Source organism: Pseudopodoces humilis, chromosome 1 (assembly GCF_049639895.1).
Source record: "Pseudopodoces humilis isolate 2021_Gansu_Grassland_sample_001 chromosome 1, ASM4963989v1, whole genome shotgun sequence".
Taxonomy (NCBI): domain Eukaryota; kingdom Metazoa; phylum Chordata; class Aves; order Passeriformes; family Paridae; genus Pseudopodoces; species Pseudopodoces humilis.
In genome coordinates, this window is record NC_142200.1 from 88,979,743 (window position 1) to 89,007,597 (window position 27,855).

The window sequence follows — 27,855 nt, forward strand, 5'->3', positions numbered from 1 at the left end:
ACTGGACTTACTTGCATCCTTTGGCAGCAAAAGCAGCTGTCCCTTTGAGACACATCCCCCCAACAGGCACTAGTTCTGTCTTTGCCATACACAAAATTTTCAATATGGGTGAATAATGAGTGTTAAACTTAATTTGTCCTTTTCCTCCATCAAAATCCCCGCCTCCAAGCACAAAGCCCATGTATTTTATTCTGATATGCTGAACTTAACAAGCAGGCCAGAAACCAGGCAAAGGTGATGATTATTATGCACACACATGCCCCCCAAAATACAAGTGTGGGTAAAGAACACAGACAGCTGGGATCACATCCTTTTAGGTCTTTATTTGCCAGTTAAGATCCTTTTATTCCATCAATGCAAATATGCAGAACAGCAGGAAACCATGTTTTAAGCAGCACATACCAGTTGGCTGAGAATAAACTAACTACATTCCCCAAGCAATGTAAAAGTAACAATGCACATCATCTTCCAAAAGAAGAAACAAACAGATATTGCAGCCGAGAGGCACAGCAGGCAGCTTCCGTACAAAGTAGTTTGGCTATTTAAAATGCTAGAACCAGTCCTTGCCCATTTCTCCAACCCCACCCCTAAAAGTCCTAGTATAATTTAACCACTTTTTTTTTTTTTTTTTGCTATCTACATAATATATAAAATATAAACTCTGTTTACTTATAACACTTACTTTTCTTGATAAATAGCTCTTTAAAATATCTACTGTACATATGTCCATGCGTTGACATTATATATATAGCATTTATATATATGTATGTATGTCTGAAAAACAATAAATATATACTTAATATTGACACAGCAACAAACTGAACATTTTCTCATTTTCAAAATCAAATAAAAGCAAACCAGTGGGAGAGAAACAGTGAGTGTTGCTCGTTTAGCACAGCACAGCAGGGAGCTTTGATTTGTGCCCTGGCTGGGCACTCAGAATGCCCCGTACTTGAGCAGTTGTGGTGTTCACCTATCCTGTAATGGACCTGTGTTAAAAGTCACTTCAAGGTGTAGTTAGCCACCCTGTATGCCACGTGTGCCATATGTGTAACACAGACTGAGCAGGAGCTCAGTAGGTAACGAGGGAGGCTCACCTCCAGGTTTGCAATGGAATGAGAAACAGAGAGGGCAGGGAAGTGAGTCCAATGGCTGATACAAAAAAAAAGGAAAACAAATAATGGACAGCACGTGGCTGGAAGGTCATAAATAACCAAGGTAAACAAGTCAATAGAGTTAAGTGCTTTTAAAGACAATGGCTGGCATTGCTGCAAAAAGTGTCTTGATTATCTGTTGCCAGCTCCATGGAATCAATCAGTTTTCCCACTGCCACAAGAAGACACAAATGAAACCCAGAAGGCCAAATTCAGATGCTAAAAATGGGGTCCCTGTAAGACACTGAGGGTGCAGGTTCAGAACTGAACTTGCCAGGGCAGCTGAATTCACTTAATCCCTTAAACCAAACGGATGAGATTTTAAAGTATGGATTTAAAAAAAGCCAAAACAACAGAAACCCCCCACACCCAGCCCCAAACAGTTAATTTCACACATGCTAAAACATAATAAAAGATAGATTTTTAAAACCTTTCATTTCAAAACAGCATTCTTTAAAAATGGAACTTAATCCCAAAATAAAAAAATTTAAATAAATACCCTTATACAAACATGTGCTCAGTTTTGGATTGACCATAGCCATTCTGTTTATTCATTTTACTCAAAATGCTGAATAAAAGCTATTTCAGTCTGACCTGTGCTGATACCCTTCTTTCCCCAACCCAAGGCCTGGATCTGGCAGCTTCAAAATGACGTTACTTGTTTGGACTGTGGTTTCATACACTCATTAAGTCAATGAGGTTTTGACATCAGTTCATGAATGCAGCATTATGTGTAGTCCCATTTACTTAAAAATTTCTTCTTTTCATGAGCAAATGGAAGTGGGTAGTTAAAAGGAAATTATTTTTTTTGGACAGACTTCACCCAGCAGCTCAAGAAAGAGGAAATTTTAAAGCAGATAAGACTGCCAAATATTATTCCGTCACACTTCATCTCTAAAATTTACAAAGTTTGTTCCCCGCAAGTAACAATTTCAATAATAACAAAAAGGAACTGCTGTCCTGAATAATCCTGCTATTTCACAACTAGCCCCAGATACCCAGAGATCACTGCAGAGGTCAAAAGTCCAGTGCTGAGTTTCTTTCGTACCAAGGGTACACCACTGGGCCACTGGAACACCAAAGCAGTGTGGAGTATCTGCACAAGGCCAGAACTCTGATTTTTAAATACAGAACTTAGCAGTGAATAGACTTCATAATGAGTGATATTTTACACTGAAGGACATAAATAAAAGTCAAATACAAAAATTCCCAGCCACAAGAAGTTCTGTCATCACTCATTTCTGAAGCTCTGCAAAAAGAACATCAAGATACTATGTTTACCTTTATCCATTAAATAAAATACGCCTTTTCTTGGTAGATCAGTGAGTCATTTTAAATTGTCTGGGTCTATTCCAAATTTGAATGGACACAAAAATAAACAATAAATTTAATTTTCCTTATGCTGTGACCACTTGCAGCAGAAAACCCTCCTTTTTATGAATGGCTGAACTTTCAGGACAGCTGTTCACTTTTTTGAAAGTTATGGAAAAGAAGGGATCACTTAGTACAAAGTGGATAGTGCCCAATGCTGGCTGGGCAGGGATTTCTTGTCTTCCAGCCAAAGCAAAGGATGAGCTCCAGAGCAGCCCATCCTGAACCGAAATTTGTTGAGGGATGGCCCAATTCTCTGCTGTGTTGGCTGCATGGGTAAGGTCCCATCACCTCAACTTGTTTTCTTCTGAGTACACAGCTGAAGTACTACAGATTTAACACGTGCATGGTACTAGATATAGGAAACCCCAAGCTCCTGCAGAGTTCTTATGCTTCCATGTATGCTTCACTGAGATCAGCACTGAGGATGTGCGTATCCAGCAGGAGTAGGGGACAGATCCTGCTTCCCCAAGGGCTGGGTCCCTTCTTGGGCTCCCACACGCAGAGGTGAAGCAAGGCTGCTGCTGTCACCCTCAGGAAGTGCAGCCCTCATCCTGCATATCACCAGCATATCCTTCCTGTAGGGCAGGCATAGAGGTACCAGCCTGCAGACACCTTCCTGCTGCTCCCTGCTGCAGTCACCACCCTCCCTTTGGGCACATTTAAGGAGTTCAGTTGTGCCCTGCTGTCAGACAGCACAGGTGTGTGACAATTGTGACTATTTAACGAAAGGTCACTACCCCTGGTGTGAATCTCAATGCAATTCCCATGGGAAATAAGACACCCTTCTTCCAGCTGACTGTCCCAGCAGTGGAACAGAGCCCTGCAGAGCAGCAAAGCTCACCCACTGGCTCGTTTTGTCTTTGGCAACAGACCATATCAATCGGTATCCTATGTGCACAGGTTGATGGCAAAGGAAAGAGCCTCTTCAACAGCAGCCCTGAGAAAGACGAATGAAATGTCTTACCTAGTGTATGAACAAGTTCATTTGGGAACTCCTGTAAAATCCAGCAGTAGCTGCAGTTTGGCTCTTGGGCCTGAACCAATTTAGCAGCATTCATCTCAAATCTTGTGGTACAGCATTAAAAGTGTTATTCCAAATACATGTTTCCTGGGATGGTACCACTTCTGAGTTCAATCAAATACATCTCTGCTATCTGCTGCCCAAATTCCTAAACCAAACTCAAACTTCAGAGGCTACTTAGGGCAAATTCAATGTACCAAAGGCACAGAGGGCTGGATGCTGCCAAGAAAAATCCCAGACTGTAAAGAAACTATTTGTCAGAATAACAGTACGCATTCAATAAATAAACCAGTTTTTTCCTCCTCCAAGCCAGGTGACAGTTTAGTATGTTTACACTTGACACTGCAGCACCTTCACCTCCTAGAGAATGGAAAAACTGCTGTACAATCCTGAACGTACGCGGCTCCTGCTGCCATCTCAGTCAGGTAACATAAATGTAGCATCTCTGTTGCCCTTAGAAGAGGAGGTCCCACCCTGTCCCTGCTCTCTCTGGGCCAGCACAAGGAGCTGTACAAGATTCAACCCATTTGCAAGCCAGTACGAACAGCAGCATCAGATGTCTGTGTAACCAAAGCACTGGATTTTCTTTCTGCTGCATCAGTAGGTCTGCACAGAGGGTGGATGATGCCTGTCACCTAAACCTTTGGATCTGGGACAGAAAGTTTGTGCTCAGTAGTACAATCCCTACTCACTGTGTCTCACCTGTTCACTGCAAGGGCAGGGAAAAGGATTCCAACTGGCATCACAAAACCCAGAAAGACAGGGAAAAGAAGAAAACACAAGAGAGGAAACACAGCCAACATTTATGAACCAAAATGAAGTGCAAAGACATGAACAGCAACTCCAGCACAACTGCCAAACCACTGAGAAGCAAGACTGACAAACATTTTGGTCCAAGTTTTGTCCCACTTCTGGATTATGTTTAACTAGACATGGTTAACTATCCACCAGGCTTGCATTCATGACTTGCACTAGCCACTCTTTTCAGTAGATGGGTTTTGCTTTACTGTATGAAAACTCTCTTGATCCCATTTGGGGTAATTCTATTTTCAGGGTAGACTAATAGATGATTTCTTGATCAAATCCTCTCTTCTGTGTTGCTTACTTTTAACAGGGCAGGAAAGGAACTGGACAGCATGGTGTATACCATGACAGTTGCAATGGGAAATTCCTATTGGCAGAGATACTACCTCTGGAATTCTCACAGAAACCCATTTTAAAGAAAAACAACCAAACTTGTCAACAGCTGCTTCCAAGAAGGAATGATGAAGCCTTGCCCAAGGTTTTAGCAGAAACAGCCCCAGAGAGAATTGCTAGAACTGGCAGAACAACATGGATAGAAACAATTCTCCCCTAGGGTGCGGTTTTGCAGTATTACATTATTCCTTCATCATTCACACTATTACATTTTGGGGACTATTTAACAAAAGGTCACACATATGCTCTTGAAATATTAAGCATACATGAATAATTTAGGGCTGGGAAAGAAGTTTCCTAACTTCAGCCACATCAAAATTTAGAAGCCAAAATTCTCTGCAAAGGAGGAAGACAGGCATTTCCAGTGGGCACCTCTTTCTATATCAATTCAAGGGTGAACTGAGTCAGCCTTTGGAGAGCTCTCTCTGTATTGCCTGCTGTGTTCTTGCTGATCAGAAGAAGACATCTGACTCCGAGCTGACTAAAGCCAGGTAAGATGAACAACACTACTGATGCCCTCCTGTTCAAAAACCTATTTTCTCTTTAGTTTTATTGCCCATCCCAATATTCTCTTATTTCCCCTAGTCAAAATTTAAAAAAAAACAAACCCTCAAAGGGTTTTTCTCAAGTTTAATATTATTTAGTGCTATATGCTTGTGTTCTACTCTTTTACTATTTGAAGACCTAGCGCTGTAAACACATCAGCACTGGAGCAGCTTTACACAGAAAAAGAGTATCCCTGTTTACTGGGATAAATCATGTGACTTCCACTATATTCTTTCAAGAAGATATTCTCAAAAGAATAAGTATTTCAAGACTGCTATCTAAAATATTAAAAAGAAGAACAGGAAAAACATAGCAAAAGTGTCTGTCCACCCCTGAACTGGTGACAGGGAATGATTAATTCAGTACCAATAGCTGGCCACTTTAAGGAGGTGAAGAGGCTGGGGGTCCTATGTAATTTTTTTACCTTGTAAATAGATGGGAAATTTTCTCATCCCTTTTGTTTTTCACTCACACTCACCACTTGGTGGAGGTGAGAACTTCTGGCTTGAGGGATGTGAACTTACTCTCAAGTGTGAGTTCACAGTGGTTTAAAAGAACTCCGCTCATCTAAACATCGTATGGTTTTGGGTTATATTCCTACAGTTTCCCACCTAAAACCAAAATGCATGATGAATTCACTCAGAAGTCAGTCCCAAACAAAGGAAATTTTGTGCAAATCTTTTAGCTGAGTTCAGCTGTATAATAAACCCCATTATCATTACCATGTCTTGCCATCTGCCATCCATGAATGTTTTCCACCACCCACTTTAATCAGCAAACCCATAACGCTGACACTTACCAGGAGCTCACAGAAGACCTCCCTCCCCAAATACCCAGGCATATGCACTGTGGTTGAGGACTGCTTTGTTTTAAAAGCCACACATTTTCTTATGTAATTGTGCTTTAAAGAAAAAAACAAAACAAAAAATCTAAACCAAACCAAACAAACATCAACTACTAAACCAACACACAGAAGCTCCTAACAGGCTCTACGAAAAGTGAGCTGCCAAGATTTTCTGAATCCTGCAACACTTTCACATCAAGTCCTGTTATTCTGTGTGTTGGTTGGAGGTGTAGTAATACAGCATGGCGGTGTCAGCTGTCATGGTAGGAACCATTCATGTCAGACACTACAGAAAATTTAATGACATGACAGTACCTTCACAGCCCTCTGGTAGGTGAGGAAAATCTAAAAAGGATCTTCCCAACCTTTCACAGTAAACACAGTTGGATAATCTAAAGCACCTGCAAGCAGGGGATGAGTCCATGGTATATCTTTGCAATCAGCCAGCTAATACTGTTATTAAAACAGTCAAGTTTTTCAGCTCTTAAATCTCCAGTCCGTTTTGGGCATTCCAAAGGACCACATCAGTTTGGCATTTAGCTGCCAACAGATTTAATTGATCCAGACACTGGGTTTCCTTCTCCTGTATCCTCAGCTGTTTCTAAGACACCCAAGCCCTTCACAGGGGCCAAATTACCATCTCCTTCAAGAGCTGTCTGGTTCCTATTCTTTCCCAGGAGCTCAGAGGAGCTAGCAGTACAGAGACATCCTGCTCTTCCGCATGGCTTCGCTGATCAAGTATGCCGGGCTCAGTTCTGGCTCCTCAGTCATGATTGAAATGTTCTGCCACTCCCCCAGCTGGTTTGACTTTTTAATGGTGTCCACCACACACAGGGCGTACAGACAGTCGTCAAAAGTGGCAGCCATCGTAAGGGGCCTCCCGTCCCAGGTCCTCCTGTCGTCCTGGTCCTCAAAGGCCTGCCGGACAGCCTGCACCATCTTAATGGTGCCCCGCAGGTAGGGGGATGGGATGTCACTGAAGGCCTTCTCCGGAAGCAAGGAGTTGCTGACTGGCGTGGAGTCCTTCAGCAGGAGCTCCCGCTGAGGAGAGCTGTTGCTCTGTCCGTAGAGGTCAGTGCCCATCACAATGAGCCGTCCCGCCGAGCCCACCACGATGATGTCCTGTTTGAACTCCCCCGGGATGTTGAAGTTGAGTGTCACCGTGCAGCACACGCCCCCCTCCAGGACCATCTGAAATGTACAGAAGTCATCGCTGGTGATCTGCCGGATGCCCTTGATGTGGTCTGTCTGCTTCACAAAGGTCTTGAGCAACCCGTGCACCTTCACAGCCTTCTGGCTGGTGAGGAAGGTCAGCAGGTCGATGATGTAGGTGCCAACCGAGTGCAAGCCCCCGCCTCCCATCAGGTCATCGCAGCTCCAGTTGTACTTCTTGCCCAGCAGGCTCCCACTGTGGACCTGTACCTCACACACCAGCAGCTCCCCCACGTAACCCTCCTGGATCAGCTGCTTCATCTTCACGAAAGCAGGCAGGAAGCGCAAAACGTTCCCCATGATGCTCATGAGCTTTGGGTAGTAATGAGCCGCAGTCATCATCCGAAAGGCATCCAGGGGAGTCGCCGTTCGGTCACAGATGACGTTTTTCCCAATGCCTGAAAAACAGTGGGGGAAAAAAAATCATCAACAAAATGTTATCGATGGCATAAGCTGAAAGCCTCAAGGCTATTCTTAAAGACCAAGCCAAGGAGAAAAACCCTTAAAATAATAAAACCATATCGAAATGTTTTCAAGGCACAAAGACCCAACCCACTCTGGCATGCTTCCAAAACACATGCAAGAATTTCTTAAGCATCACAGTGAAAATTTATTCCTTTTTATTTTCAAAATGCATTCCTGTTTAAAAAGAGCTCAAAGGTGAGAGCCTGAACAGAAAAAAGTAAGCTCCCTTCTGTGAGCAGGTATGAAACCAATCACCCACCTCAGCCATCTCACAGACATCTCTTCTGTGACAACCTGCCCATGCGGGGCTTCTGTGAGCTGAATCTGAGGTTCAGATTCAAATCCCTGAAGGGTATGAATGATACAAGTGCATGTATTCAGTAACTTAACACAGGTCCACTGAAAAGCCTGTCTTTGTGTTCTCAGTATTCTTGTCTCTCCCTCTTTCCTGCTCAGACTGTTTTAAGAGGCTCTGAGGAGAGGAGAAGTACTAGGCTTGCTGCTTAATTTAAAATGAAGAAATTGCTTCTCACTCATAAAACGCCTCACTGTTCTGACAACGGCACTCAAGTGTTTTTGAAGCAGTTCTGCTGAAATGTCAGCAGCACATCCAAGGTGCCAAGGGAGAGTCAGGATTGCTCTAAAACAGGTCAAATGTAGCTGTGACAATCTGTTCCCTCATGGAATTGTCCATATGGCATACTGTTTACTGAAGCTTGCATGACAGTTCCCTTTTATCTGGTCATCAAGGTGTGCAGCTGAACATACTGAAGGCTAAATAATGGGCTTATTACTGATTTCTCCTCCTCAAATACTTTCATTCTGTACCCACACACACATATAGTGACAATCTCCTGTTTCCTTCTTAGCTGCATACAGACTTTTTTTATGCTTAATTATCAATATTAGATGAGCTGTGGAACATGTTGGATCTAAACCATAACACTAAATATGATCTGTACCTGGAGAGCCCTGGGCTAAAGCTGGGCCTGGCACTTAAAATTGCCGAGTTTGAGTCCTTGCTGATGGAGTCCAGATGAATAAATGTGTTTATTTGCTAAATTACATTGTATTTTCATTCCTGTTCCCTTCAGGAAAAATCCCTTTTTCTTTGAAGAGCTGTTCCAAGTATAAAATTTTACGTTTTGGACCTGTTTGGATGAAGTCATATAAGTACAGACAGATGGCAGGGATCTATCTGAGCCCACTTACATGAATATTTAACAGCCTGACTGGAAGAAGAAGGGGGTCACAGTCCAAATATTCAATAACCAGCTTACCCACATTGCCTATTCCCAGTCTTTGCTGCTATTTGAGTAGCTGAAAGTGGAGGAAGGGAGGGCTGTCATTGCTGAAGCGGCAGTCACATCCAGTTAATGGACAAGAAGGGAAAGATCTTTCTTCAACTCACTCCTATTTACCTTCTCCTTAATCAGATAAGTAGAGACATACTCATTTTCCTCTTAAATTAGACAAGAATCTTCTATTCAGTGGCCTTGGTCTTCTCTTCTTACTTTTCTCTCTCATCTTTACAGATGGCTGTTGGTGACTGAGTTGACATTTTCAACCTAATAGCACTTCTTTTCCTGCCCCTGAATAATTTTTTGCTGCATCTGTTTGATATTGGAGAAAACATTCATCCACCCGCCCTACATTCCTCTAACTGGTAGCTCCAGCTATGCCACTTGATACAGATCTCTAATGTAATAGTCCTTGAGTTACACAGACTCTTTGTACAGAGATTTTAGTCTGCCAAATCAGTTATCAAATAAGGGAAATTTTAAACAAAACATCCCTGGAGTCAAACCTTCCTGAAACAGCATTTTCCCCCCAAAGAACCATTTTATACTACCTGACCTGCTCACCACTGATCCACAAAAGCATCACGTTCTGCTCCAGTTCAGCTTGCATCATTCTGCCTCACAGACACCTGCCACATTTCATCTGAGGTCTGTCCAGGCACTGTCTCAAGACGTGCAGCTCTACACACGTGCTTGTTAGGAAAAGGGTCTGTGTTCATGAGGAATTGCAGCCTGGGGACAATCTTTTTGCTGTTTGTTCTGTGCCATGCATGATGGGGGTCAGTCCTTAACCGTGTGGCGCAAGGAATACTTGTAATTGTCAACACCTGAGTATGAAATTATGATTATTAATATGAAAGAGAAGCCTATGGGTTTCTACATTCCATACATTCAAGAAAAATTGCAGTTGGGATCAGTGTAACTCAGGTACATGTGCAGAGGAAAGGGAAGTATTATAAATATTTATATGGGGATGGGGAGAAGTTGAAGTCTTAAAATTACTATTTCAACCTTTTTAGAAAGGTTGAAATCTCCTAATTTCAACAAATCCAAAATGCAAATGTTCTGAGAGACTTTCTGTCTCTGTGCGTGTGCTGATAGTACGTGCTGTGCTCTCATCCCTGTCAGGGATTTAAACAGATTTTTGCTTGATGCCCAGAAAGCTTTTATATGCTATTATAGCTTGTGCACTTCTTTCAGCATGACACTGATCAGCACTTGAGTCTGTGTGTACCACAGATCTTTGTCTCCTCAGTAGCTGCAAATCTGCAAGCAGCCACATTAGCTTTCTGGAAGCAGAGAGAGACCATGAAAGGTTTGCTTAATTTAATTTAGAGAAATACTCTGGTGTGTTTATGCAACCAGAATGAGAAAAAGGTGGATCAAAACACCATTTTTCTGCTCTCTTTCCTTCGCTCCCTTCTCAAAAGGACAAGGAAGAAAAGCCACCTTCCCTTTGACCCATTCTCTATAGCAACATCAGGAGAGCAGCGTGCAAGGAAAATCTCCCTTCCCAACACGAAGTCTCATGGAATGGAGTGCTCTGACTGCAGGTGCGGCAGGGGGCTTCTCTGGGAACTGAACCCCTTCTCCTCTAGTCTGGGACTGTGGTCTAATCCTCTCCACCTTTGGGCAAGACTCTAAGAAAGGATGAATTGTTACTGTTTGTCATTCTAGCAGCGTGTTTTGCTGTTTCACATGTCTTTGAAAATTGCACCACAACAGACAGCAGAAACTTTATTAATTACATAAAAGCAGGGAAGTGAAGCCAGCGTGTTTCAGCAAGAAAGTGAAATATACTTGTCCATGCTGATAAGCAACACAGTTGGATAAATTTCATCCTCTGAAGGAATACACATCCCTTCCACCTGCATCAAGAAATCTGGTATACAGTGCTACAGTTCTCAACCAGGCAACTTCTGAGCATTGATTTATGGACTTCTCAGGTAAAATGAAGAAGACAAATATTTTAAATACATGTCAATCTTTTTGAGGGCTCCACATAGGCTTCAACCCGGCCTCCCCGCTAGGCTGTGCTCAATAGAGAGAGTGGTGCCAGCCAGGTGCTGACATAGCATGAATTTCTCTGACCCGGCACAGGATTGGGGAAGGCTCACTCCTGGCCAGCCCAAGTCCAAAGCTGAAGGTGGGGAACACATCTCCTATTAAGGCTCATAAAGTGCATCCCCCAAACCAAACTTTAACAACTTTGAGACCAGTCTGCATTTTTTAAAGGTTATTGAAGAACACTGATCTTCTCTGAAGAAGCAGATGTCTAACCAACTCTCTAGAAGCAGCTGTGCAAATAGAAAAAAAAAATTGTCTCTGCGGCCATTCGAGCTACCATTCAAGTGAAGATTTCTCTAGCACTTTATGTTGGAAAGTCATAACCATGCTCTAATGGCTTGTCACCCACCTAACAGTATTTAATTCTGTCAGGAAGCCATGCAATTTATTTGCAATCCTCTGTCTTCATTTTAAAAAAGGGAAGTCCTTGTGAATTGGAGATAAGCCCAGAAGTGAGTGGCGAGTAGATACAGAGCAGGGTAGTAGTATTTACATTTTTTTCCATGTGAGTGCAGGGAAAGAGTGAGGAGCTACAGTAAAAATTTAACTACCGACTTAGCAATTCCTGGAATTTACATCTCTTCATTTTACAGATGATTCACGCTCCTTGGCTACCAGCAGCCCAGGTTTCTTTGTCCCTGTATCATCCCTATGCTGCACAGCCTGAAAATTAGCAGAACTCCTGGGCCCACAGCACAGGGAAGGCAGAACAACTGTATCCAGCACAGGCACCATCAATTCTGAAACCCGCAACATCTTTTTTTCCCATCTGCTCTGACTGTTTCAAATAAGGAGAGAAACATTTTCACATAAAGAAACTCCTAATTAAAAAAAAACAAGTGTCCGTCACTGAACTGAAGTTAAGACTAGTCCTCTGTCTGTTCCACTTAAAACATGAGGCCCCAGTACAATATTTTCTCTTCCTCCTATTCTCCAGAAGATCAAAAAGGGCTCCATTTGGAGTCTGGGCATATAATCAAATCCTTCACTGGCACCAGAAAGATTCATTAGTTAGCAATTGCTACCTATTACTCTTTGTCAGGATGGGGAAGTAAGAGAGAGAGGAATGAAAAATAAGGTTTTGGTAAACTAAGCTGAATTTGTCAGCAGAAAAATAAATTTCTAAAAGCAAAGAGGAACTGTCAACATTCAAATGACAGGGTTTCAGAAAATACTGAAGTTGTGAAAGAGTACACTTAGCAGGTTGTTTCAAATGGATGATGTAAAATTATTAAATTATGGTATGTTTTTCACTTTTTTTTTTTTAAAAAAAGAAACTAATACAAAACTATATTCCAAATTATAACAATTCATATTGTCATTAATAAACATACAATAAATAAGTACAGGCAAGTTTTTCTTCTCAGATTTTCACCATTACAGCTGCTCTTGCTGCCTTTGCACAATCAGAGGAAGATCCTTCCCCAGGAGTTTCTCAAAAACCATGGTCAAAATAAATGGCCTAAATCAAAACACACTAGTTCTCATTTAAATGATTGATACCCAGCAGTTTGTTCTTCTGCACATATGTACACACTTTGTCAACTCCGGGGCCATGCACAGAAACCATCTTAGAAACTACATGAGGCACCTGGAGCCAGCCTGTGGTTCCCTACAGCTAAACTGATCTTTGGTACAAACTGTGCATCAGTAGAGAGAGCTGTGTATTTTATATAACAATGGCCTTGGAAATCCTCAGTTATTTGAACCATTCCCTTTCTCTTCTTTGGAATTTGCAAAAAATACAACATTTGGAGGCTTAATTTTGCCAGAACCTGTAAAAAACTTTCTCAGTTATCAACTCATTCCAATATTTAAACAGCCTGAAGAAAAACAGAAGCTGGTAATGAAGTTCTCTTTTCTTTCCAAGTTCATCACTCCCTGTAAAACCCAGAAGAGTATTTAAGAGATCTGAGCTGTAACCATGCTAAACCATTGACTACAGAGGGGACACGCAGATCTAAAAGAAGGTGACGCTATTTTTTCTATTTCAAAAGTGTCTTCATGATAACAACACAGTCATGGTCCCTTTTGTATGAAGCTGGATCCAACCATTTGGTACTATTTGATAGTCCTAGCAGGTCTGAGAGACATGTAACACTGAGAACACCTCTTTGGAAATTGTATGCAGATACAGAATTCAAAGCCAGAAGCCCATACAGCCACTCATTTTAAGTTTTAATAGCTGGGATGACTCAGAGATACAGCAATGATATAGCCAGTTTAGCCTGCTACATGCACAACGAGCCATAAACCTCTGGCTCTGTACACCACAATTCTCTGATCTGCTCCTCAGTCACTGCAATATTATTTGGTGAGCAGTACCCTCTCTTTGTTACAGCTCCACAAAGGCGTCCTTCCCTACCTTAGCTGCAGTTGATGACTACAAGGGTACCTTGGTACCTGTCTGTCAGCAGCAGGCAACACCCTGACCCCCAGGCACAGCTTCTAAATGGGTGTCCTGGGGTGACTTTATGATACTGGTATCCCCAATCGTCTGGTTTATGTTATATATTAAGTTCTTCACCTTTAAGACTGCCTTTGAGAGCAAGAGAAGGGGAAGAAGAAGCGCGCAGTTTGTGTTAAGGAAAAACATCACTCCCACACATCCCGCTCCTGGACTGTGGTGTCTGCAGCACGGACAGACAGCGGGACAGAGCTTCTCTCTGGCTTTTAGTTAGTTTTAGCTAGCTGAGGCAGAGGAGTTCCCTGGACCTTTGTTTGTTTTTTTCCCAATTTTCTTGGATCTGTGCAAGCCTGCTCTGGACTGAACACCCAGCCAAACCCCGAGAACTCACGCCTGTGGCCCACCGGGGCCTGGGCCTCGGCACTTTCCAGCGCCGGAGGGACTGATAAGAACCTGAGCGAGCCGAGCTACACCACATGAAAAGGACTTTTTCTTCCTAGACTTGCCATCCCATCGAACAGCAAGAGGTTTTATTATTTAATATTACTCAATTTCTGTTAAATAAACAGCTTTTTCCACTTCTCTCTAAGGAACTTTTTTTCTTTTCCCGGACCAGTTAGTGGGGAGGGGCATTTCCCTGGGGAAATCCCCATTTGGAGTTTTCATTCCTAATTTGCCCTAAACTAAGACAATGGGCATCTCTACAAAAAATGCTGCCTTCATTTGGCTCTCGACACAAAACTGCTGTAAGGACAGGAGGGATGTTGTGCTCATTAATACAAAGCTCATCTGCACGTTGGAGCAGTGGAAAGGGACTGGCAACACGGGCATCAGGAGGACCCAAGTGAAGTCCATACTCCTCCTTCCCTCCTGGGGCCCTCTAGGGAATCCAAGGCAGCCACTGGGGTCACTCCAGATGAGCAAGAATCAGCAGAAATCCAGCAGAGAAAAGAAGGAAGGTGACTGAGTAAATGAAGAAAGGGAAAAGAGAGGGAGCTAGAAGTAAAAACACTCCCAAAGTGGAAAGAAAGGCACTGGAAGGGGCTGGTGCAAAACCCCAGAGGTGTTCCTGCCACTCCAGGAGCTGCACAGCCAACCCTACCAGTATCAGCAACATCCCCACTGTTTAGAGGCTCATCCTGAAAGGATCACCTTCAGTCCAATTTTTTGTAAGCCCTGCTAGCATCTTTTCTGCAAAAGAAAGAAACAATAGAGGAGAAAGAAGTAAGATTTCAGAGAAAAATAACACCTTTCTCTACCCAGAAACTGAACAGGAGGGAGGGACAATTGAGAAAAAGTATCTATGTTAAAATATATTATGTGTATGAATTTAGCTGTTGCCCAACAGTACATTAGCCTAGAGAAATGCAATACTGAGACAGGCTATTCTATGGGGCTGATACTATTTTCTGATGCATTGCACATGGAGATGTGTGAATCACATACTGCACAGTGGCTAAAAGCTTTTGAATCCCTCAGAAAGTAATAGATATGCAGGAAGAGTGGAGAACCTCATAGAAGGCTACTCCGTTCTGGGAAATGAGGAATGATGTCTGCGCCATCTCAAAAAAAACAATCACTCAGGTGATTGAAAACCTTTTCACATGAGAGGATTTCTATAAATAAGTAGATGTGTCTCTGCTCTTATGATATGCTGCTAACATTGATCTTGTGATACAGTAATGATCATAGAAACAATAAAAACAATATTACATTTATTATATTCGGTGTATAATCTGTCATTCAGTTCTTGACTGGCATGAAAAACACATTTATTTCAATCACTACATCTGCCAGAGAAAATTGATGGCATGACAATGTTACTTCAAAGAAACCTTATTTAAGAAAACTTTTGACAAGGAAATAAATCTGGATGATGAATGCCTAACAAGATTGGCTTCAGTCACAGCTCTAACATTGGCCAAGACAATCTTTGTTAATCATAGATATGCATAACTGTTGCAAAAAAATCAAGTTACTACAGCATAGTGAGTCACAGCTCACTATCTGATTCATATTAACAGGCCATGTGTGTATTCCTAGTCTGCTTAAGTGTGAAGGAAAATAACAGTGACTGAAGGAACGCGTTTTCCTTCGCGACTGAAACAGACAGCGAATGCACACAGGCAGTAATACACTGCCCGGCTGATGAGCAACAGCTCATCTGGCCACAGCAAACTAATGGCTTACAGAGATTTTACAAACCCTACACCTCTTCCTCTGCATCAAAATACTATGAAGAGTACATATGAAAGTATGAAAGAACACATGCACTCTTAAACTTTACCGTCAACTGGGATGAACTGCACTTCACAAATATTAGCTGAAAACCATCTCTACACTAAAAACACACACACTTGAACTGTACACCCCTAAAGCCAGGACATAGTTCACTTATGGCTCTGATACACCACACTATGATTCCAGTTTTTAGGCTGGTTTATCCTCACTGATGTAACTTATTTTTCACACAACTCCTTTGAGAACAAAACTGAAACATTCAAATACACTGGGGAAAAAAGCTGTGAGCGTCTCTGCCTTGGCTGCCCTGTAATCATAGGCTAAACCAAACTTCACTCAAGCGACTGCATGCACAATGAGACAAAAACCTGCAAAGGCACCTTGTTGGTGGTGACATAGGAGCATCATCTCCAGCAACAGTTTAGCTGTCACTCAGCTAATGAGACACATACATCTCACACATGCAGTGCCAGAACTGCACTCAAGCTCAACAGGTAAGAGTGTTACCATGAGCTGGGTGCTCACAGCAGTGGGGTTAGCGGTCTGTAAACCCCTTCAAACAAACAGAAAGACAAGGAACTGCTTTGTCTCCAAAAAAGAAAAAAAAAAAAAAAAAAAAAACAAACTAACAAACAGAAACAAAAAAAAACTATGCTGGGTTCTTTGTAGGTAACTCCTGACATGTGGTGCCTAGGCTGGGAAAATACCCCTGCTGTCTCCAAAAAGATTATAATGATGCCTCCAGATAAGGAAGTGCCACCTAAGCAAAACCAGGATGGTTCATCAGAATGAGAGAAGACGGTAATGATGATATAAATTTTCATTATGTACTAATATTACATTAATTTTATTTGCACAGAGGTAGTCATTAGGGTTATGGATTGGGGCCATGTCTGTGCATATATTGCAGTACATATATATATGTTGCTGTAGCAGTGTTCATGGCATTTTAAATATTCCTGCCATGATTGACACTGGACTCACGTTTGCTTAATAGAAAAGTCTCAGGTAGTCCTGCAAGGAGCAGGGATTTGGACTCAATGCTCCTTATGGGTCCCTTTCAACTTGAGATATTCTAAGATCCCACGATATAGAACTTCTTCTGCAAAGACCATATGTGCTCACTTAAAGGTAACTTTCCCGGTAAGTCCTTATAAATTTCTGAGCGTTTATTCTGTTAGTTTGGTGAGTTGGAGCCTTTGATTTGGCACTGTAAAGTTTCTGCATCACTCAATCCATAGGCAATGTGCTTAAGAGCTAGCAAAGCAAGCAAGGCTTGCATTCCTGTGTATGCCAGCATACTTTGCAAGGCAAAGCAAAATTCTCTAATCCTTTCCTAGCTCAGGCTAGAGCTTGATTCCTTGTTTATAGCCCACCTGGCATGTCATTCTCATCTCTTCTATGTAGGCACTTACGCAAATAACAGCACTGGGGACTGAAATAAATGAAGCACTTAGTAATTTTTTAACTATTTAAAAACCTTTAACTGCTGGGAAATTCTGAGTACTTCTCCAGACAAGGAAAAAAAAAAAAAATCAAAAGACCTGCACTAAGTATTCAGATAGGCTTAGAAAAAAACCCCAGACATTCTACTTAGACCTTATTCAAGCAAACAGTCATTGATTTCAAGGAAATTTTACTTGTTTCAGGACTAAATTAGAAACTCAGTGAAAATCTCTGTGTTTGATCATTTGTTTCTTCCAACTATTCTCATTTCCTTTATTCAACTTCTAGAAGAAAATGTATGCCACCAGTCCAGTATATTATAATACCTTTCTTTTCCTGAGGAAAGAAGTCACAGAGCAATCACAGTCTATGATCAATCTCTATTCTCCTGAGGCATTGTTATCTGTATTTAAGTATGTTTCTTTTTGTGTTGGCTGACAACAACTAAATGCCCAGCTGTTGTAAAGGCTTTGGGAGGATTAGGAAATCAGGCAGTTCAATTTTCTTTCAGCTTGCTTTTCCATCAGAGAATTGTTTATGCTTACTGAATCAGAGAAATTTATGACTGCTAATTAGAGGTAATTCTCTTACCTACCCTTTCTACCCCATTAAAACTAGCAAGTCATAATCTGCTACTAAAAAAAATGACAAAAGATAAACATCAGACTAATGCTGGTGAGTAATTAATGCACTCATTTGTACAGGATTCATAAGCTTTATACACATTGAAAAATTACATCTTACCAGCCAAGTGACAGGGGACAGTGACCAAAAAATCCCAATGGCCCTACAAGTAGCAGTGTCAGATCCCTATCTGCATCTCCCATGGCATCACTATGCAGAGCAGCACCAGTACTCACCCTGCACTTTATACTTCAGGATTTTCTTCAGTAAACATCCAGCCATGCAATCTCTTTGAAGGAGAAGCACTGAAGTTTCTAGTATGATCCTTTCTATGTGATGGTTGCATGAAGCATCAGCCTCACCACCTACTTAGCCCAGACCCTACTGCAAATGTTTTTCCTGATCTTATTTCTCTGCAATATTTTCAGCTAGGGTATTTCTACTTCTTTTCCTGCCCAGTGTAGTCTGAAGGATTGCTGTGCTGAAGAAAATATGTGTCACCCCTGCAGTGTTGGATGAATGGAACACGCACTTGACCTAATTTTCTGATATGAGTGGTTAAAATAAATTCTAAGATTATTATTCATGTTCCCAAATACTGTACTGACTACAGATACCAAAGCATCCACTCACTAATGTAACTGGACTCATTTGAACACTGTACCCACAAAAAAAATTTTGACTTTAGTGTAGAAGCACATAGACACAAACACATGCCAAGGAGCAGGAAAGTCCCTTGCACACACACACAAGCACATGGCAGGTGGAGGTGAGCAGTGCCATTCCTTTCACTCAGTAGTGAGTGGATGAACACCCTGTGTGTCCCTGTGTGCACCTGGACATACATACACACACTCTAAGTCATATTTTCTCTTTCACATGAGCAGCTACAAAAGTTGGAAACATCAATTTATAAGCACTAGGCAAACCCTACTAGAGCCCATTAGGCTGTACCTGGCAGTGGAACTGGATTTTCCAGCATGTAAGGCAGGGATGGACAAACACTGGGTTGCACAGTGCATCTTGGAGAGAATGTTCTGTCATCAGCCTCCTACTCATTGTGTCAGCAGGTCCCCTCTCTGCTCACTGAGGGGCATCAGCAGCAGAGCTGGAGAGGTTGGCAGGACTGCTCTGCCCTCAGGAGAGGCTTCAGCAGAGAGGAAAAGTTGTGCCACAAAAGGTGTCACGATGAAATGGGGCAGTTGGTCCAACCTCACCCAGAGGGCTCAAGGCTGCCTTTCCCATCTGTTCATTTCTGGTGTGCCCTTTCACCAGGACCTGAGAGACTACAAAACCATATACACAACAGTGAATCTACAGGACAATATTCTTCCACCTGCCTAGCTCATCAGAGCTTGCCTAAGCCTATTTATGGGTGAGCCCATTACATGAGTTCTTCATGGCTTCTCATTTCCTCTTCACAGTCTAAGTTGGTCCTCTGCTCAGACCAGAGATGGTTTTTATGTCTTGCCAACATCATCAAGGATCGAGGCCACAGAACACACAAGCTAAGAAAATAAGTTAGCTTGGCCCACGTAAGAAAAACCAATCCAGCTAAATCAAAATCCTGATCAAAATCAAATCCCTTTGCTGGGATCCTTTTAAGCCAAAATACATTCTTATAGAGGACCCCCACGTCTCCAAGTCAGTGTTGAATAGTGCAGTTCTACTTACCAATAACCAAGCTGGGTTCCTTCAGTCCAGCCCCACTCCCATTTTGAAGTTATGAGAATTCTGATAACAGAATTTTCCAGAGAGTTGGCATCAGGCCTTAGCAAACCTGAAGCCAAATTTACTTCAGCTGTAATCCCATGAATTATAAGAGTTATGCTGGCCATTGGTCTGGCTGTTTGAGCAAGGTGGTCAACAGAACAGTGAATATATGACAAGCAAATGGGGGTTTAAACTAACTGAATTTTTGTTAACATCTCATCCAACAGTATTTTATGATTCTCAGGATCTTAGAGCAACTTCTAAATAAATTATTAAATGCTCCCCTCAAGGCAGTCATCTTAGAACTGGACTACTTTCTTGGGTAGTATTTTATATTCCTGTCAGTGAGCGCTAAGTGCCGCTAAAGAGGAGCCACAAACCCATTCTGAAAAGCAGCAGCAAGAATGAATCAAATGAATCAGCAATTCTGACTATGTGAGACGCTGACATCACGCTTCCCTGGCTCCAACCCTGGGTCCATAAGAACGATGGAGGTCTGATTAATTACTCCCCAGGCTGCAGAGCTTACACAAGAGCCAAGGACTCAGCAGCAGCCCAACCAGCTGACTCAGAGAGCAGTAACTCATCGGGTGCAATCTGCTTGGATGCCAGATTGTCCTGTCTGCAGTCAATCTGCAAACTAATCTTCCCAAAAGGGTTTTTGGAAAATGCCACTCACACTCACGCTGGCCAAGTGTGCACCAGACAAGACAGAGCTACGGCACAGTAGCAGCTGAAGTCATATTTTATTATGCTTTCCCACTTGCTCTGAAGGACACTGGGAACACCTTTCCCTACCACTGAAAAGCTGCTTGAAAAAACAGATCAACACTGAAACATTTCTCCATTATGTTAATTTAGCTGGATATATGTTAATTATGGCAGCCCAATTTGCTGTGCTCTTCATCAGCCTCAATGCCTGATTTTGCTGCATTTACATTGTAATCCCAGGATCCTCTTATGCCAGGTGTTCCACAAACGTATAATGGAAAGCAAGCACCTATTCACAGCAGGCTTTGTTTTACCATCTGCATCCTGGATACCTGGGCTGGAAAGACAGATCAACATGGGTAGTGCCTCTCACTGTGCCCATCTACTGCTGTGGCAGAAGTGCAGTATGCTGTTCTGAGCTCACTGCAAACCTATGTTTGGACCTCATCCCTCTGAAGCCCCAGGAGAACATGAAGTAATATTCCAGGGGTAGAAACATCAAGGGTAGAGAGCTCTCCTGCACTTGACCTGTGCCATATTGGGTGAAAGAAATGTAATTTTTATCCACCTACACTGTTGCGGGTACATATCTGATTCAATGAAGAAAAAAACACCTGTAAAGTAGGTCAGCAATTCTTAGACAGCACTTGCACTTGTGTTTCCTTTCAGAAGCTGCATAACACACTGATCTCCAAGGAAAATGAGGACACAAAGGAGGAGGAATTTTCAAGGGAATAAGAATTGCTTTATTTCTGAAGAACAGTGTGCAGCCAGAATCCCAAAGCTCTTCAACTGCTCCGTTTTTCAGTCACAGATTTGGCTCAGATTCCTATGCAAAACAACCCTAGAAAGCTTTTTTCCAACCTGGTAACACTGTTTTCCCCCAATATACGCTATTTTCTACCTGCAGCCCCTACAAGAGAAGAATGAACAAGAACATGTGAGGAGAAATCTCACAGTGGGCACAGACAGTTTTCAATTTAAGTTCTATTGAGATGCTAACTCTGATCTCACGGAGCACCTCTTCACGAAAACACAGCAACCCAGGATGCATTGGGTTGGGATGCTAGAAAGAAGCTTAGGCTAATTAACTGCGTTTCTTTTTCTGACTGCAGTGTTTCCCTGCCCTGCTGGATACTCAGAGGCCAGCAACTGGCTCCTCTGATTAACAGTACCTCATCATGAATTCAAAGGAAAAGCTGCAGGCTAAAGAAAACTGGATTTTTGTTAGCAAGGATTTGCTCTTAGCAAATAATTATAATTGCCAGTGTTAAAAGGAGATAGTGAATTAACTACAGCAGACATGAAAAATAAATTTGGAAAAAAGCTTTCAGTAATTACAGTGCATATGTCAAATGGAAATTATACCAATTTGCATATATCTGCAGTCACATTGTACAATATCTCAAGTGGCTTCACAGTAACAAGCTTGTCTATTTGAAATCATTTAATATAGCCCAGGGCTTTAATAGTCCAAAAGACACTTCAGTAAGTACAGACTGTAAGTTAGCCTGGAATTCTCTGGGTTTTTATGCCCCATCTACACAGAGTTCATTATTATTTCATAATGATTCATTAAGAAATATACCATTCCCACCCCCAAGTACAGACATGGTTTTCCTCATTAAAAGTATGTTATCGTATTTTTGGTTCACTTCAGTAGGTCAGCTTTATTCCAGTATGACCATGTGGCCATGTGGGAAGCCACACTACTACAGCTCTGCATGTGAAACATCATGTCCAGCAGCATTTTACACCAGGACTAATTTCCAGGCAGGAGCTCTGCATTATTTGTCATGTGTTTCAGTCTAGATGAAGTTTCCAGTCAGAAACACAAACATTAGTGTGTGTGGATGGATTTGGACATGAGCTTTGCTCTGGCCTCCAGCCAAGGATCACACACTCATGTGCCACCGGAGAGGATCTTCCTGGACAACCATAGAAGGGTACCACGTGTCTGGTGTGCCAAGGGGTTGATGCCAAATCCATGTGCCTCTTGCTGCTTAGGAATGGGGGAAATTTATTAAAACCACCTTCTTATTTTCCCTTTCTTTTATGACTCCAGTCTATTTAAACTTGAACTGGGAATCCCCACATGCCAAAAAACCCTGCTCCCTAGGTCATTTGGGAGACGAGCTTTTAGACCCTTCAGTGTCATAACCTACTTCAAACTAAACTATGTGTTTGTACCTGCACCCACCACAGAAAACACTGGGAGTCAGATTATCCCTTTGTAGGAACAAAGATAACTAACAGGTAATCACAGTATTACTGAAAGTTGCCGCCAGCCACTTCAGGTTGACTCACAGATCTCAAAGCACTTGACAAAGCCAAGTTGTTATCACCCTCATAGTGCAAAAATAGGGGAAAGAGAAGTCAAGAAGTTTGATGATTTCTCCTGGTACAGATATTGCCAGAGTGGCAAAAGCAGTAATCTTATCTAACCTCTTCCTCACTAGTAATCTTTCTGCATCTGCAGAAATTACAGCTAAAATCCTTTTAGCTTTTTCATCCAATTTTGCCATGATTTACTCTTTTCTTTAAAAAAGCACCATATCTGCACTTCATAAATTATTGGAGTATCTCAACTCTAGTTGAAAGTGAAACGACCAAACCTTAGCTGTAAGAGTGTTGGTTGGACAGCCTGAGGGCAGATTTTTTGTGTAGCAAAACTGCCAGGCTCTTGTTTTCCTGCTTTCACACACTTGGCAATGGGTGCCTCGAAGGCAGGGGGAAATACTAGCTTTAGGCTAGATTCATCCCTGGGCATTTTCCAACAGGTAGAGAAAAATGAGGAGGGTGCTGAGACAAAAGCACTCCCTAAAATCATGTCAGGAACACCACCTGGCTGTGGTTATACCCATCAGCAGCAACAGGCCCACATGGAAAGATGCCACTCAGTCATACAAGCCCTGCAGAGAGCTAAGCTAAGGGTTAATATTTACCTCTCCTAACTAGGAATGAACAGAGTGCCAGATCTGGGAAAGGATAATTTCTCCATAGGCAACTCACTGCCTGCAGAGGCTCACTCACCCCTGTGACTCAGTGCAGCAAGAGGGGGATGCCAAAACAACTATTTGTGATTTCTCAGGCGGTAAGCCTGGTGCGACTGCAGCACCACAGGGCACTCAGTGGCTCAGGGGAACTACTGCAGTAACATCTTCCTCCTCCAAACCCAAATTCATCTCAGTAATGGCCAACTGCATGTTAGAGGCCAGACAAAAATGTGGTGGCCTGGGTGAGAGGCTCACCTTGCCTCCAGATGCCAGCCATTAAGTATAACTATCACCAGAGCCATTCTTGACAAGACCACTGACTCCCCTCAGGGCCCTTCCAGCACAATGGCTGAGGCAAAAGCAGAGCCCAGCAGTCAGCCTCAAACTCCAGGCACATGCTGGATGCTCACATCCTGCACCAGAGGCTGTCCTCATCATGAGTATTTTAGTTTCCCAGGTTTATTCAGCCTATAAGCAAACTTTTTGCAAGTAGCAGCATGTGCTGAAGAGGTGTTTCCATTGCAGCAGTAAGCTTGTCCTACCAAACGCTGCATTGTCCCACACTCCTATGTGTTTCTGTCAAGGACATTACAACAGCTGGATTTGCCCCTGAGGCAGAAGGCAAGAGAAGTGACCAAACAAGTCAAAGTTAGTTTCCCATGGCATGGACACCTCAGCTGTTTTACACTGAACACACCCTCACCTTCCATGGGCACATAAGCACAAGATGCACACAGAATGCAGGTACCCCTTCCTTCCCTTTCTTTGCGGAAGTATCTGCACACAGGTCTGCTGTTTTCTTAAGGATGAATTAGGAATGTAAGGGCAAGGTCAGACAGACCTTGTGGTCTATCTGTCGCTGGATGAGTCTTTGCCACAGGGAAGTACAGCTGATGTACCTTGGCAACAGCACTGCTACCTTGGAAGAGACATGACTTACTGGATCTGAGAGTGTCCTGCTGCCAGGGTTGGTGGAGGGGGGGCTACAGCAGAGGCTGTAGCAAGCTGCTCACATCTCCAGAAACTCCAGAGTACCAGGAGACAACAGATTGCTCGGTCTTTAAAGATTTCTTGTATGTGCTGCAAAAATCTTGCATTAATTTTGTAAGCTGCCTGCATATTTAGATTCTATAAGTGAGGTTTTTGTTCACTGCAGATGTGTTTAGCTTCAAAAATGCTTTTCCTAAACTGTGCAGCTTGTGTTTGTCCTTGAGGCCTGACAGGACATAAAATGTGGCAACACGCTGGAACAGCCTCTCCGCTTGCAAGCTCTGCTTTGCACTAAAGCAGCACATTTGACAGAGGAGTTTTCCAATTCTGCTGTCATCACAGCAATACAAACTGCTTTACCTTAGACAAGCCTTAACAATACGGTTATGCTATAGGTGTGGCTTCCCTTTAAAAAAACCTATTTTTAATGCTACAATATTCAAAGGTTAACAAAGCAGACGCCTGTGCTGATGCCAGGGTTTTCACAATACGGCAGGTTTCAGTTGGCTCAGTGACACCAGAAAGGAACTGAAATCACAGAAATCTGGATGGCTCCCTTCTGAGTCACATCCAGTTGGGTTATCCTTTGGAAAAAAATTGTGTTATTTGTTTGCAACAAAACTGGCCCTCCCCAGACTACAGTGAGTATTTTGTTCTCCAACTGTATGGTTCACAGCTTCTGTTGTTGTCATCTTTGGTTTGGCTCATCTAAAACTGTCCTTTCCACAGAGAGAATTGACAAAACACAGAAATCTGGTCACCTGTTCACAATATTGTGCTGAGGGGAAGCGATGCCATATCACAGCTCATCTCTCGCTCTTCTGCTTCCATGCCAGAAAAGACTCTACTGCATCCCTTCATTTCCATAAAGCCAACATTCCCAGTGTGCGTGTTCACTGTGTTACTGAAGAGTTTTCAATGCCATGAAAATAACCCTTCAAGGCACCACAAGCAGTGAACACATCCAGACAAAGTATCGGGCTGCAACATGCCTTTATTCATCCACATCTGGTCCTCAGTTGAGTCAGTTGCCCCAAAAATCTGAGGATAGGCAATGAAATATTAATTTCAGAGAAGGGAAGAAGGCAAGAAAGAAGTTGGTTTTCTGATTTCTAGCATTATTTACAAAGCTAGGAAAAAAGGTGACGATACTAAACAAGATACAGAAAGTGAAGAAAGGTTTGACTAGAGAAAAGTGTAAGTTTAGTAACACCCGTAACCAAAACAGGTTTTTGTTTGGTTTTTTTTCTCCCAACAAGTCTTGGATATTTTTACTAATCACTGAAAAAAGCTAAAAGGATGCAAGCAAGACCTGTAATTCACAGCAAGTATCCACCACAGGCTTGGCTTTCCAGCACATACTTTTGGAGTGACAAGAGCAGAGCAACACACCTCCAGCTCTCGTAGGGAAGCAATTATTAGTGTGAAAACAGCCCTTCCTAGGAGGAAACAAATGAACCTCATGCACAGTATGATTAATGACTACTCCCATGCAGATATGTAAGCAGCCAAATTGCGGCTACCTTACCTTGGCAAAATTCTAAAGTTATGTGATTTTTTTAAATTCACTTGTTTGTGTTGTCCTGCCAAGCACAGGGTTTTTGGAGGAGATCCCATACAGAGGACAGAGACTGGCTGCAGAAACAAAGAGCACAGAGCTCTGCTGTTCAATTCTCCCCTCTAACTGTATGAAAACACAGTATCTTTCAGCTTTCTTTTCTATTTGCTAGACAGACTGGTTTATTCCCTCCAGCTAAAATCCAGCACACCCCACTACTCCTAGGAGGATGTCAAAACTCCAGAGTGCAGAACATGCCTTTGATTTTCCACAGGGGCAGCTACAGGTACTTCCATTGCATACTGCAAGCAGTTTTCATCACAGACCTCTCCCCCTCTGCCAAGAAAACCCTGCTCACTCAGCTATGGAAGCATGCAGTGGTGACATAACAGCTGGTGACACTGGTTAGAGTCTGAACTCCGCCGTCTCCTGAGCCAAAACAGCAAAGGGAGCAAACCAACCCCCAAGTCTTTTGTGAAGGGCCTATGCAGGACACAAACTCACCTCCAGCTGCTGTAACTGGCTGGAAAAGACCTCACCATACAGCAGCAGGAGAAGCATGGGGTACACCTGGACTACAGATGGGTGATCACATCAGAAAGGCAGGCACAGGCAGCCTGGCGTGGCTTTGCTGCAGGAATGCGTCCACACACACTGACAACACTGGGGTCTGAGTGCCAGGTATCTGTGTCAACCACAAAACACCAACACGGGCAGGCTGCAAGTGCAGGAGCCCCTGATGCTGTCTAGGAAAGGAAGAAGAATTGCCATATCAAATTAAAACTGAAATGACTCTGACTGCCTCCCTGAACAACCAGAGATGACTTCCCACTGGCTGAGTTCAGCTAAAGTGTCTCAGCCATTAATCTGTAGTCCCTTTAGGGGAGTGGACCTGCACTGGAAGCACTTCTTGTTTCCCCCAAAGGAATTATGCAATTAAGTCCTGTCTGTCGTGCTGGGCTTTGTCTCCCTATAAAATATTTCAACAGGATCAGGCAGTTTTAGCAAAGGGAGCTGGGCAGCCCCTCTCCTCTGTGGCTATTTCATTTCCCCCTGCGACTCTGACATTTCCACTGAGGCTCACAAGGAAGATCACCCCTGCATAACGCACTCAAAATGTCCTTGGGAAAATGTCGTTCTAATTAGGAACGGCAAAAAGAACGACACAGACTCTCAAGGGAGTCAGAACAGGAGAATCTCTTAGTTTATTGCTTCAGGCCTGTTTTATAGACAGATACGTGGAAAGTACAGAAAGGAAACTCTTATTGGTTAGTTAACTGCTACGTTACCATCATTGGTCAGTGGGGCTCACCAGCCCCCTGATTTTCTCCTGCAAGGAAAACAAAGAATAGAAAACAACACCTGCAAGGCTGTTTTGTGTCCCTGAAGATTGTTTTAATTCCTTCTCATGTTTTTCCCAGACTACTTTCTCAGGCAAGCTTGAAGAGCTATGCGGCCTGTAATTTATACAGGCACTCTGGCTCAAATTTAGCATCTATAGGAAAAAACATGATTCCCAACTGTCAGAGAGGCAGGGGAGCAGGAGGGCTTGCCTTTCTCCACCTTGGACAAGACCCTGCTCCACTTGCCTCACTAGGGCTTAATATAATTTTCCACACAAAATCACTCACAGCTTCTCCTCTTCAGTTCCCTCAGCAAGAACTGCTTGTCCCCATTTGCCCCTCTCTACTGTCACTTCACAGTGGGATCAAAAGAAGTGACAGTGAGGAGAAATCCGATGCATACAAATGTGAATTTTGGCTGTGCACAGCTTCTGTGCAGCCAGTCGAGGCGGGCTAAAGCCTTCACTCACCACTTCAGCACATACAAATGTGGAAATGGGACAAAGCTTTTGCCCTGCATTAGTGAGCAGAGCCCTGAGAAAGGGCACCTGAATGTCTGCGAGGCCCAGAGGGGACAGGTGAGGGAGACTCCTGAGGAACACCCAGGTGTGCCTGGCCCACCTTGAGAAGGTGCTTCAAATAGTG

The 27,855-nt window shown here is 42.8% G+C and overlaps 1 protein-coding gene across 1 annotated transcript in view; it reads right to left on the minus strand.

Annotated features, from left to right (window-relative positions):
* Positions 1-302: 302 nt before the first annotated feature.
* Positions 303-27,855, minus strand: part of GFOD1 (Gfo/Idh/MocA-like oxidoreductase domain containing 1) — a 71,271-nt gene continuing 43,718 nt past the window's right edge. The window contains exon 2 of the mRNA XM_005525284.3: positions 303-7,746. Within this exon, the coding sequence (XP_005525341.1) occupies positions 6,827-7,746 (920 nt within the window). The 3' untranslated portion in view covers positions 303-6,826. The remainder of the gene's footprint in view (positions 7,747-27,855) is intronic.